The 13,729-nt window shown below is 38.1% G+C and overlaps 1 protein-coding gene across 12 annotated transcripts in view; it reads left to right on the top strand.

Annotated features, from left to right (window-relative positions):
* DLG2 (discs large MAGUK scaffold protein 2) overlaps positions 1-13,729 on the top strand; it is a 2,692,860-nt gene that overhangs the window by 2,660,120 nt on the left and 19,011 nt on the right. For all 12 annotated transcript variants that reach the window (XM_043992745.1, XM_043992737.1, XM_043992735.1 and 9 more), the window contains one exon: positions 12,484-12,534. In XM_043992745.1, coding sequence (XP_043848680.1) covers positions 12,484-12,534 — 51 coding nt within the window. The remainder of the gene's footprint in view (positions 1-12,483; positions 12,535-13,729) is intronic.

Below are 13,729 nucleotides of genomic sequence, written 5' to 3'. Positions count from 1 at the left end.
GAGCACCGGCCCTGGAGTCAGGAGTACCTGAGTTCAAATCCGGCCTCAGACACTTAACACTTACTAGCTGTGTGACCCTAGGCAAGTCACTTAACCCCAATTGCCTCACTTAAAAAAAAAAAAAAGAAAGACAGTGTTAACAATAATGAGAGATGTCTGGCTAATTTTCAATCTTAGAAGAAAAAAACATTTATAATACTGTCATTAGATTCATTAATTTAATATCACTTAAGACCAGATGCTTTGAGCATTTTAAATGTATGCTTGATACCCTCTCAAAATTGAGTTAATGAGCAAAGCATTAAAAAACAAAATTTCCAAGACTCATTCGACTTTTCTAGTTGATACTGTCAGCTGATTAATGAAGAAATAATTAGGGATTTGGGACTTTACCATAGACATGATTTAAATCTTGCTAATTTTCCTCATAAAGGCAATTTTCTTGTGACACTATATTTGGGAGTTGAGAGAGTTAATGAATTTGATATTATAAGTCTTTGGTAGGTACGTGGTGCTATTAGGAATTTTTCCAGTAACGACTTTGTTAATTAGAAGCTCATTTAAGCTATTTAATTTCTATTATCACAAAATAAAGAGGTTTCTATAAATAGAGGAGTGTGTGCGTGCGTGCGTGTGTATATATATACATATACAGACACATATATATGTAGATGGGACTACTGACCCATAGTTAGTAAGATATATACTTTGAATTGTTTCTGCATTAGTGGTACTGCATGTGCACTATAATTAGTTTGTACTCTCTTTCCCAATTCCTCCATACTCAACAGTAAAAAGTGACTTGCCCAAAGTTAGGGATACAGTTATCATCAGTGGGGGAAATGGCAAGCTAAATAACGTTTGTGTGTCCTGACCAAAAGATTTTGCCCTGATGAGCACATTCTTCCACAAGCCAGTCTAACCTGCCAGAGATAATGCATAATATTAAATAAATTATAATATTTTCACATACAAAGAACAAAATGGCATCACTCATGGCCATTCAGCCAATGAGGTTGCAGTTACCTGTAACCGTAGCCATTTGTAATTGTTTATTGGTGAGAAATATGTAAAAATCTCTAAAAGTCAGATAAGTAATAGCTATGTCATCTCTAATAAAAATATTTTTGATAAGGTGATTAATTCAACAACCATAACTGAATGATCCAAACTATAAATACAAGTATAATAATCAGGAGGGGATGAAGGGAGGTTAGAGAAATAGGAGCCTAATTTTATGTGTAAACCTATATGACCCCTGAGATATGTTCTCCAACATTCATTCATCTCTTCCCCAGGGAGCCATCCCTCAAACAACTAGACTCTTAGAAGAAAACAAATAAATATGTAACTCACAAACAGAGTTTTTACAAGTAACCCAATTGCTCACCAAACACTTTTACTCTCATGAACCAAAGCAGAAAATTATTTCAACTGTTTCCCTCCCTGGAATTATTTCTTAGAAAGTATCTAAATAAAGAAAAGCATACATTCATACTAATAAAGGGCTTTATGCATTAACTAGGAACTCCTACACAGAGACTAACAGCTAGTTGGAAGGACAGAAGAAGACCTTGCATATAAATTGTCCCTTCATGCTAAAAAGAGCCATTTTCATAATAAAAAAAATATGCCTGGACACACCAGCCTTTGTCAAAGTAGCCTGGGAAATCAATGATGTGTGAACAGGGCAAGAGGGTTTTTGTTTTTTAAATGTAATTGAGTAATTTTTATGTACTTGAAGAATTGGCCCTCATTGAAGAAAAGACAAGAGGATGGAATATGCCTAAAAAAAAGTCCATGGGTAGGTGACTGGGTGGGTGGATCCCCATAATACAGAGATGAAGTTTTCATCTTCATTTTCTCATGTAGCTGAGGTTTTTTCCAGACTGAGCTCATTCTCTCTGGCTCCAAGTTCACTTCTGCTCACCTTTCTGTTGACTGTGCATGACCATGTCCCCTTTCAGCTTCAGCGGCTTCACAATGCTTGGTATCTTTTTAATTTGCTTCACTGTTCTTGCAGAACATGTTTCTTCTAATGCCAGCGATAGCGAAAGTAGCTACAGTAAGTTCTTGCTTTTGTTTGTGGCTCTTGTGTTTGGCAATGCTTTCTGTATGATCTTTTAAGTTTGGTGGTGGTGGTTTTTTAAATGCCTGAAGCTTATCTGACTTCTCTGGGGCAAATGGCTTGAAATGAATCCATTGCCTGATGTGTGATCTGGAAAAAGGATATCGTGTAAGAGCCTCTTAAAGATTGGCCCATTAGCTAGAACCCTAGCAAAGAACCCTGGCCATGGCCAGAGCCTGCTGGAATTGCCCATCAAAGAGAAGGTTGCTTGGCACAGCAGGATGAAGCATTTGGGCTAATTTAATGGGTGGTTCAATGTCAAATGTTGCTTTTGAATCAAGTATGAACTTTTGTCATCACTCCTCCCCCACCCTCTTAAAAATTTCATGTAGATATTTAAATATCTTAAAATTGGGGGGGGGGTTGGGAGAGAAGTATAGAGATACCCTGGCCTAGAGAATAGGGGTGCTGGGGTTGGAGTCAGGAAGACCTAGGTTCAAATCTAACCATCTTATTAAATGTGTGACTCTGTACCTGCCACTAAACTTCCATGTGCCTCACACAATTCACTAAGAGCTCTTTGCATGTCATGGATGGGTTATGATTTATATCAGTGGAGCTAATTCATATACTGCAAGCTCCCTACACAAATAAATTCACAACTTCTTCAGGTATTCATATTTTGGGGAAAGTGGTGGAAAAAGTCCAATATTAGTAACTTAAAAGTAAAATAATCCTATTGAGGACTGAACTTCAATAGAGGAGAAAGCAGATGACTTTCTAAAAATTCTCTTCAGTTATTTATTTGATCAACTCAAGCCATTTGCTTATCATATGAAGCCAACAGCCCAATTCTGAACATTGGGTTATAACCATGGTTCCATGCCACTGCTTACTGGTCTTTGCTACAGTGTCCAGCACAGGTAAATACTATGATTGGAAAACCTGCTTGTTTTTGCAAGATTAATTTGCATTTCATAGTGAAATGGATTCCTTGGAGAGCAATTGCCAGGAACATGAGAAAATTGCAGGAAGCATAAAGTAGGGCATCAATTATAGTTTCTTTTCTTAAATCGCCATTCTAATTAAGCCTAGGATGGTTTCTTACTGTTACAATGTGAGGCTTTGGGAAATGAAGGAAACTCCAGGATATAGAATCCCTTTACTGATCAAGATATATCACAGAGAAAGCCTGGCTCATGATGCCAAAATAGCTGTTTGATTTAGTGAAGAAAAAAAAAGAAATATGATTATGGTTTGCTAACAGACAAAGAAAAGGAACTGATTTATTTTTCAATTTTTATTTTTCTATTTTCAATCTGTAATGTCACCATCCTATGGACATGGCCAGAGAGAAGAAAATACCATTCAGGGAAGGCCCAGGATCACACATTATTTCTTTGCCCCCCTTAAAAAATTTTTGCTCAATTCTTACATTAAGGCAGTGTCATTCTGCATTTGAGCTAGTCTAATTAATTTACTTCCATCCTTAACATGAGCTTTAAGAATAGTCCTTCAATGGTAATTAAGTCTTATAAGCATTGAGGACACTGGCTTTTTATACTTGAAGAAGGGCCCCTGGGTGTTTAATGGAGAATTATAGACACTTGGAAAAACCTTTGGAGATTGTCTAATGCAGCCTCATAACCCAGAATCACCTGCATGATATCCCTAACAGGTGATCATCCGATGATGCCAATTCACTGCATTGTAAGGCAGTCCCTTCTATTTGGGGACAGTTTTCGTGGAGAGAAACTTTCCTGTGTTAAGCCAAACTCTACCTGCCAATAAGTTCCACTCACTGTATCTTTTTCTGCTGTCTAAAATACCACAGATTAAATCTAATTCCTCTTTTCCCTAACAACCCACCAAATATTTGAAAGCATTGATCATTCCCCTTTATGACAGTTGCTTCAATAGGTTCTTATTTTTTAATTAAACTAAATTAGATGAATAATGTATTTATTTACTGATTGTCATGTGCAGAGTACAGACAGCACTTCCTGATGTACTGGAATATGTACCAGAAAAATAATATGGTCCTGAGGCCTCTCACCATCCTCATTTGTTTCCTCCGAACATTCTCCAGTTTGTCAACATCCCCCTTAAAAATGTAGATGCCACCAAGATGAACAAAATGCAAAAGATGTGCTCTAAATGTGCACTAAATGTACTCTGTTCTACATAAGACACCATTGTCTCCCTTTCCCCAGATTCTATCCTTTGATCCATTAATGAAGCCTGAGATTATATTAGGTTTGGAGGTAGCCACATCACACTGTTCACTTTTTGGCATCAAATTGTTGGGGTTTTGCCCCCAGATTCTATTATCTGATAACGTTAATCATCCTGGCTTTGTGTCCTCAACTTTGTTGATCAAAAAAGATCTCAACGGTCTGGTGGGAGGATCCTAACAAAATGAAATCCAGTAAAGAGAATTGCATTAGAGGGACAAGAGAAATCATGGTTTAGTGGAAAAGATGCCAGCTGAATTTGGAGCCATGGGAACCGGGATCTGATTTTTGGTTCTGTTGCTTATAACAAATACCTGGGTGCCCTTAGTCAAGTCATTTCCCTTTTCTGTGCCTCAGATTACTCCTCTAAATTAAAGGGGTTAGATTAGATGATCTCCAACATCCATGTCAGTTCTAGTACCTGCTGATATTTTCCAATGCTTATGTTAAATACTACATGTATAAAATGACAGGAAATGCCCAGAAATTAATTGATGTGAAAAAGACCTGAACATTTTAATGAACTATAAGTTCTATATTAGTCAGTAGTATGGTATGTAAGAAAGAAAAAAGGCTATGTTTTGTAGGCTGTGATAGGAGCCATGGGGCACCCACTGTAAGGAAGATATTCTATTAGAGTATATCTGTTGTTTTTTTGTTTTGTTTTTGTTTTTTTGTGGGGCAATGGGGGTTAAGTGACTTGCCCAGGGTCACACAGCTAGTAAGGGTCAAGTGTCTGAGGCTGGATTTGAACTCAGGTACTCCTGAATTCAGGGCCAGTGCTCTATCCACTGCGCCACCTGGCTGCCCCCTATTAGAGTATATCTGACCTGATCAAGCAGTATCGGAAGAACCATAGCCATTTATGGGTAAATCACCCTCTTTTAGAAGGGAAATTGATGAACTGGAATGAGAAGATTTGAACCCAAGTTATATGAGAATAACTTGAAGGAATTAGAGATGTTTATCATTAAATATTTAAAGGATCATTATGTGGAAAAGGGATTAGGTCTATTTAGCATGGCCCTATAGAGCAGAATAATCACCAACACATGGGACTTAAAGAGAGGAAGTTTGTTTTTTCTATATAAGGAAAACCCTTCTCACAATTAGGACTTTTCAAAAGTAGAATACAAATTTCTCAGGGGTTGATATGCCAAGCACTGTGCCAAGTGTCTTATAATTGATCATTATGGGGGCAGCTAGATGGCACAGTGGATAAAGCACTGCCCCTGGATTCAGGAGTACCTGAGTTCAAATCCGGCCTCAGACACTTGACACTTACTAGCTGTGTGACCTTGGGCAAGTCACTTAATCCCCATTGCCCCAAGGAAAAAAAATGATCACTATCTCATTTGATCCTCACAACAGCCCTTCTAGTTAGATGCTATTACTATCCTCATTTTGCGCTTGAGGAAACTAAGGCAAACAGGTTAAGTGACTTGCCTGAAGTCACATAACTAGTAAGTATCTGGCGCTTGATTTGAACTGAGAACTTCCTGATTCCAGTACCAGCTCTCTATTCACTGTGCCACCTAGCTGTCCTACTTGCTATTAGCTAGCTTGTTGTCCACTAGCTGTGATCCTAGTGAAACCACTTAAACACTCTGGACCTCATCTATAAAATCAAGAGGTTAGATTCAATAGCCACTAAGCAGCCCCAGCTCTAAATGCATGCTCCTGTGCTAAGAAATATGCCCTTCATCCCTTCCTCTACCTTAAAAGTATTTAGATTTTATAAAATACAGAAAATATTTTAAAGTATGTCTCATGGTGAACTTTGGCAAAAGGAAGAAACAAAGAATGGAAGGAAGGAAGAAAAGAAAGTAGGAACAAATGAACAAAGGAACAAACAAAAATAAGAAAGAAAGAAAAAGGGCAAAAGAAAGAAAGGAGAGGAGGGAGAAAGAGGGAGAAAGGGGAGGAAACAAAGGAGGAAGAGGGTGAGAGGAGAAAAAAGAAAAGTAAATCAGCTGGGAGGAGAAAAGAGAGCCAGAAATTGAATTCTTTGGTATTATTTGGACGAACAGAAAAAGACATTACGTACTATATTTTTATACAGTCCCAGTTTCCTCTGGAAAAGCTTCAGGGGGCCAAATCTACATCATTTGCTATCTTCAGGTGAATGAAAATCAACAAGAACCTCAAAGAAATTAAAACTAGCCTTTCTTCCACTTTTCTGAAAAGGTTAGAAAACTGGGGACTGATTAGAAATTTTGATTAGTAATAAAAATTAATGAGTGTCTTCCAAGCAACTAAATTATAGACCTACCTTTTGAGTACTAATCAACTGCCTTTTTCTAGTGTCTTACTGGTATTTGCTCTCATTTTCACTACCTTATATACCACCGGCTGTTTTAAAATTTTGCAAAGGGCACCAATATTAATATAATAGGCCAGTTCTCATGCTTAAAACCATTCTACATTAGCTTGGGAGAGAAGATGTCAAGAATTGGCAGTGGTTAGAATCAGAGGCCCAGACAGAATAAGTGTTTCCTCCTCTTCAACCTTATTTGAAACCAACTAAATATGCAGCTGAATAAGAATGCATATTGACCTATTATGCAAAATATCACCTTATAAAAATTTCCAAATTATCGCCCAGTCATATAATTGTATCTTTGAAAAGCATCCATAATATGTGGACCTGCATTCTTGGGTGCTGTGCAGTATGCCTTGGGATTTTTGTCTCACAAAGGAAATTAAAGATGCCATCAGAATCTCTAAAACGCATTTTTAGAGCCACCTTGTCCAGCGCTCAGTTATGTTCCTTGAGATGTATTGGAGGGAAAATTCCACAAAGTAACTCCAAAGGTTGACTACCTCATTAATTGAGTGTGTTTATCAACCCCAAAAAAGCCCAATTGGAGAGTTTTAAAACTGAGAAATACACATGAAGAAAATTAATGACTCATGTTTTTGAAACAAAATTTGGGTCTTACTTCCCAGTTATCTAAAGGAGCCCCCTGTGCTCAGAGCAGGGGTGAAGTAAAGATATAGGCTGCCAGAAATCAAAGAAAGCAGATGGCAAAAGGGTTATTTTTGAATCCAAGCCGGCAGAGGAGGAAGAAAGTATAGAAATATCAGGGATTTGGACAGTCCTCTAAACTTGAGAGTGAAATTACATCTACCATCTTGTATTTTCCACTTCTTGTTGCTTAATTAGACATCCCCCATTCTCCATTTTGAAACACAGAATCCATTTTATCCTGTCTTACTCTATCTTCAAGGCAATGCTTTTAAAAATACTTCGTTCCCCCTGCCTCAAGCTTTCATATATCCATGCATAGATACAATTCTGCTTTTTTTCTCCTGCTGGGCCAGCATACTATAACCTATATACTATAGGTCTCCCTCTGTACTAGTTCTGATTTACTCAAGTTGTTAGCAAAGAACCCTTAGTGTCTCCCAGTAATGGTCTGACAACTGTGGGTAGGTGTTCACACAGCCCCAAGTTGTTCTTCCATTCTCAGTCTAGTGGCTCTTAAAACAGATCCATGAAATGGGCAGGGACTTTAACTCAGATGTTTTTTTTTTCCTCCAGGTACCCACACTTCTCCTAAAAACAAACAAGGTGTTAATGGCAATTGTCTTATAGTGTTGACAAAACAGCCTGTATTTGGGGGAAAACAATACTTGTGGATTATAGATCTATATGTATTTTTAAAGAAGTTTTACAGAATTATTGAACAGGGAAAAACTTCTAAGGCTTCAGAGATGTAGAGAATATTCCTTTTTTTTTTTTTTGGCAGCAATGAGGGTTAAGTGACTTTCCTAAGGTCACACAGCTGGTAAGGAAACCTCCCATTTTTAAAGTAGAATTATAACCCAGAATTCTGCATTTTTCTATTCTATGTTTAAGTCCTCCCCTAATGCCTTATTGGGGCATTGAAATGACCTTTGAAGTTTGAAGACTGTGCCAGCAGATCACAGGTTTAGTCTGACAGGGCCTACCAAGCTGGAAAGACTTCCAGTAAACCAATGGTAGGCTCTGTGTTTGCTCTCTGAGAAACAACCTGCCTAATTGCAGAGGTGTTCATCACCAGCCTAGCCACAAGGTGATGGATTTTTCTCAGCCCCATCTTCCTCTTGCTGAGTCACAGATGGCTTGCTCCCATTAAGGAAGGAAATCCTAAATCCTCAAAGCATTTTTTCCTATTTAAGTGGCTAGTCAGTCTGTACAGAGGAAAGCCATGATGTGCCTCTGACTTTGTCCCAGACTCAGCCTTCTCCTCCTTCCCTCTTACCCTCATTCCTTTTTGCCTTCTGATTGTGTCCTTGCTGGTTGTATGATGGATAATCTTGACTCTTTTCTCTTCCTCACCCTCCTTTAACTGCTCACACCACCTCCCTCTTATGGCTTTCCATTCTTGACCTTGAAAGTGAAAATTGGGCAAGTAACTTATGCACTCCCTCTCCAAGGGCTTCTGTTAAGGAGTGTTAAGTGTGACATGGCACCTTATAAATCAGAGGCTAGTTTTCAGGATGCCCAGCCCCATGAGTTGTGCTTAGCAGAGTGATTCTGTATGCTATAAATAGGTATATGCATTTGGCCGTTCAAAAAATAAATGGAATCATGACGACTAGACAAAGGACTATCACATCCTAGGAGAGAAATGCTAAAAGTTGGTCTCCTAGAGTTTTGTAATCATGAATTATTTATAAATAATTACAGATGGGCTGTTTAAAGTGTTACTGGGTTTGTCTTTAAAGTAGCCCTTTAAACCCATTACAAGGACACTGGGGCATTTGGGGACAATTTATTTGGGGATCCCAGTTGGAAAGTACCCTCCCCCAGTTTGGGGGTGATATTCTTTTGCATTTGTGGCTTGCAGTGTCCCACTGGCCACTGGATATGGAGGGAAGAGAGATCCAGGTTTAAATCCAACCTGGAAACTCATTAGCTAGGTGACCACTTGAGTCATGTCTTTTCTAGCCTTTTCTGTAGATGAGGATAACAATTTCTGCAGTACCTACATCTTAAAGTTGTTATCAAATGAGATAATATTGAAGCAGACTTTATAAATCTAAAAGTCCTAATCTTTCTGGGTCTCTTATACGATAGATTTCCTGGCTATATCCTTCCCTTTATGGGAGAAAATGTGCTTTAAGAAACCATCCCGCATCTGATTATTTGGTCCATAAAATTGTTGATTATCTGAAACCATTGAAATCATGTGATATAACCCTATTACACATAGTCCCGTATTTAGATAGGTATTAGTGCTTTCTTTCAACAATGGCATCAAGGAGAGTAATACCTGAATTGGCAGCTGTGCCAACTTTTAATAGCTCATAATAAGCATTTTAGGAGCAGCTAGGTGATGCAGTGGATAGAGCACTGGGCCTAGAGTCAAGAAGTCTCATCTTCCTGGGTTCAGATCTGGCCTCAGACACTTATTAGCTGTGTGACTCTGGGCAAGTCACCTAACCTTGTTTGCCTCCATTTCCTCATCTGTAAAATAAGCTGGAGAAGGAAATGGCAAAATACTCCAGTATCTTTGTCAAAAAAAAACCTTAAATGTGGGACAGCTAGGTGGTGCAGTGGATAGAGCACTGGCCCTGGAGTCAGAAGTACCTGAGTTCAAATCCGGCCTTGATTGACACTTACTAGTTATGTGGCCCTGGGCAAATCACTTAACTCCAATTGCCTCACCAAAAAAAATTTAATTTAATTTAAATTTAAAAATTAAATTTAAAAATTTAAAAACCTTAAATGGGATCATGAAGAATATAGACATGACTGAAAAAATGACTAAACAACTATAAGCATTTTCCTTACTAATCAAATGGTTGCATTTTATAGACATGTCATTTTCTGCCAAAGTGTCCAGTGTCCAGCAGGTCTTTGTCTTATGAGGAAAGGGAGGACAGGAGGTACTATTTCCCCTTCACTTGACTTACTTTATATTATTTTATTATATAGCATATGTGTCTAGGCAATATAATGATTAAAAAATACAAATGGTGTACACTTTTAAACCTTGGGCACTTGATATGTTTTTTCAACAAATACCCTGGCCCCATCAATTCCTAATGTCAGTAATATCAAATTACAACTCTACTCCCTTAAAGGGAGTATATTGAAATACGTTTTTTAATAGCAAGATGAGGCAGCTAGCTTGCACATTGCAAAGAGTGCTGAACTTGGAATCAGGAAGACTTGAATTCAAATCCTGCCTCAGTAACTTGCTAGACAAGTCACTGGAGTTCTCTATGCCTTGATTTCCTCATCTGTAAAATTGGGATAATAACAATACCAACCACCCATGATTATTCTCAGGCTCAGATGAGGTAACATAAGTAAAGCACCTAGAAAACCTTAAAGTGCTATATAAAAGCTAGTAGTAGTAGTAGTAGTAGTAGTAGTAGTAGTAGTAGTAGTAGTAGTAGTAGTAGTAGTAGTAGTAGTAGTAACAGTAGTAACAGTAGTAACAGTAGTAGCAGTAGTAGCAGTAGTAATAGTAGTAGTAAAATTATGCAGTTCCCTATCCTTCTCTTTAGATCTGTCTGACAAATATCTGTTTTGTACCTTATAGCAACATTTCATAGTTTTATTCACTCCTACAAATAAGAGTTTTGGGCATACTCTATATAAAACTATTTTTTCACAAAAGGAAATACAAATGAGAATTGGTACAAGGGTAAAGACTCATGACCTAGAGAGGCTGAGTGGCCAGTTCTAATCACTGAATGGAAATTTATATACTGAGATGGTCTCAAAAATGAATTAACTAAAAAAATGTTTAATATTCAAGGACCATTTGTAATCATGTACTTTGTGCTGAACCAGAACAAAAATTGCTCCCAGTTACTATTCAAAGATTTTGGGAGATTTCTCAGCATAGCCTATGATTCCCTTTTGTAGATTTTAAAGCATGGCTTTGGCACTAAGTATCATCAATAATTTAACAGCTGGTCGGATTCAACAACATTCCATCAAAATTGGTTCATGGTAGCTTCTCCGGGGGAAGGCATCACTAACCCCACATCTGTGATTTCTTTTTTTCTTTGTTTGTTTTTGGTTTGGGTTTTGGGGTTTTTTTTTGGGGGGGGGGGGGTTGGGCAATGATGGTTAAGTGACTTGCCCAAGGTCACACAACTAGTAAGTGTCAAGTGTCTGAGGCCAAATTTGAACTCAGGTCCTCCTGACTCCAGGGCCAGTGCTCTATCCACTGTGCCACCTAGTTGCCCAAATCTGTGATTTCTTAGGCAAACTGCTTCTAGGGTCTTTTGTTCCAATAAATGAAATGGGAAGGGGAGGATTTTGTTTGTTGTTTTTGGTCAAATAATATGCCCTCTAGGGCAGCAGTTCTCAAACTTTTGGGATTCAGGACTCCTTTATACTCTTAAAATAGCATCAAGGTTCAAGGTTCTCCCAATGAGCTTTTGTTTATGTAGGTTATATCTACCAATACTTACATTTGAAATTTTTAAATCTTACTATTATTATGGAAATAGTTTTGAACTCATAAAGACTAGCAAATGGATCTCAGGGATTCTTAGGGAGTCCCTAGACCATGCCACTGCTTCAGAGTTTGCTTCTTCTGGTGATTAAATAAGGTAATCTGAAAATCACAGATATATAAGGTGTTATGGTGTGTGTGGTAGATGGTTTTTTCCCAAAAATTTTCAGTCCAAAAATCTGTCACCTATCAAAATCTGCTTTTTTAACCCTACTCTAAAGTGATCATCTTTTTACTCACATTGTGGGAGTTAGCAGGTGGATAACAGTGATGAATAAACAGCTTTTCATCATGAGCCACTCCATAATGAGCTTTGCCAACAATCCAAGAAGCTTCTAGCTGTATGTCAACAACCTTTCAATCAGGGATGGGATCTGAGTAAGATCCTCTTTCATTAGGTAGAGATTCTGGACCTAGATTTATCAAGGTCTGGCAGAATAATTCTTCTTAAAATATAACCCCAAAATGACCTTCTGCCCATGGACTAGACAAGGAAGCTTATTAGTGGGAAAATGACCACATGTTGGGATAAATGAAGCCATTTAGTCAGGGAAATAAGCCACAGTAAAGTAAATGGAGCTTTGTAAAAGGTTCAAGTAGCAATTTGAAAGGAAAATTAACTTTGAACTCTATTTCTTGTACTTAGGGACAAGGGAAGGTTGCTATGTGGTGTGATTTGCTGCTAATCAACAGAAATTTTTCTTTCTTTTCTTAGGAGGACAAGAGGACCTCATTCTTTCTTATGAGCCTGTCACAAGGCAGGAAAGTAAGTCTGGTTTTTCTGATTCCCTGAGTTTGACAAGGGTGAGTGACAGTATAATTGGAGGAGGAGGAGGAGGAGTACTACTAGTAGCAATAATAACTACTAACATTAATATGGTGCCTATGTTGTACTAGGCACTGTGCTAAACATTCATCAGATGTTATTTTATCCTCACAACAAACCTGAGAAGTAAGCATTCCTATTGCACCATATTACAGTTAAGGAAGCTGAGGCAAACAGAAATGAAGTGACTTGCCCAGGGTCACATAGCTAGTAAATGTTCAAAGCTGGATTTGAAATCAAATCTTCCTAATTCCAGCATTTGATCCACTATGCCATCAAGCTGCCTGGAATGGCATGTTCTAGGATTGTCTAATCTGAGACAACCAGACATGCTTATGAACTGACTTATGTAGAGAGATAGATTGATGGAGTGGGTAGTGTGCTAGACATGGATTCAGAAAGAGTTGGGTTCAAATCCTGCCTCCATTACTCACTGACCTCACTCTGAGGGCCAGTTTCCTCTATAGACTAGAAATGCTAATGCTTGGTATCAATGGTATTATATTTAATCTATGGTGATAGGGATTTAATTGAATGTAAAGAATGCTAGCTTTGGAGTCAAAGGACCTGGGTGGGGGGAGAAAGAGAAAGAGAAAGAGAAAGGGGGAATCAGAGAGAGGAGAGAGAGAGACCGAGATTGAGATTGAGATTATTTTAGTGGCAGGGGCTCAACTGAAATCTTCCAATAAATCTTCTGAAATCACTGAAAATACCCCTGAATCTCTAGGCTGGGATTACTTCATTTGTAATATGAAAGGATTGAATTAGATGATCTCAAAAGGCAGTCTAGCTCTAAAATCCTATCATCCATAGGCAAGATTATCAAATCAGCAAAATTTATCTTGGGTGCTGCCTGAATTCTCTGTTCTGTGCCTTTTCCTCACCCAAGACACCCTCATGGAGACCATGTCAATGTCATTGTCAATGATTCTAGCCAAGGTTTTCCAGGTTATGAAAATCCAGGCTTTCTCTTCCTTGCAAAGACCTTCATTTACACTAAGGTGTAAGTAAGTGATAACAGTTCAGAATTTTATAGTAGAAAAATTTTAGGTATCATTCAGCAAATGGGATAGGGGGAAGGAATCCTCTGGAAAGGGGGAACCTATTCTACATTCCTAAAATTATGCCATCTAGG

The sequence above is a fragment of the Dromiciops gliroides genome, chromosome 3 (assembly GCF_019393635.1).
Source record: "Dromiciops gliroides isolate mDroGli1 chromosome 3, mDroGli1.pri, whole genome shotgun sequence".
Classification (NCBI taxonomy): Eukaryota; Metazoa; Chordata; class Mammalia; order Microbiotheria; family Microbiotheriidae; genus Dromiciops; species Dromiciops gliroides.
This window is presented reverse-complemented; position numbering and strand designations above follow the sequence as displayed.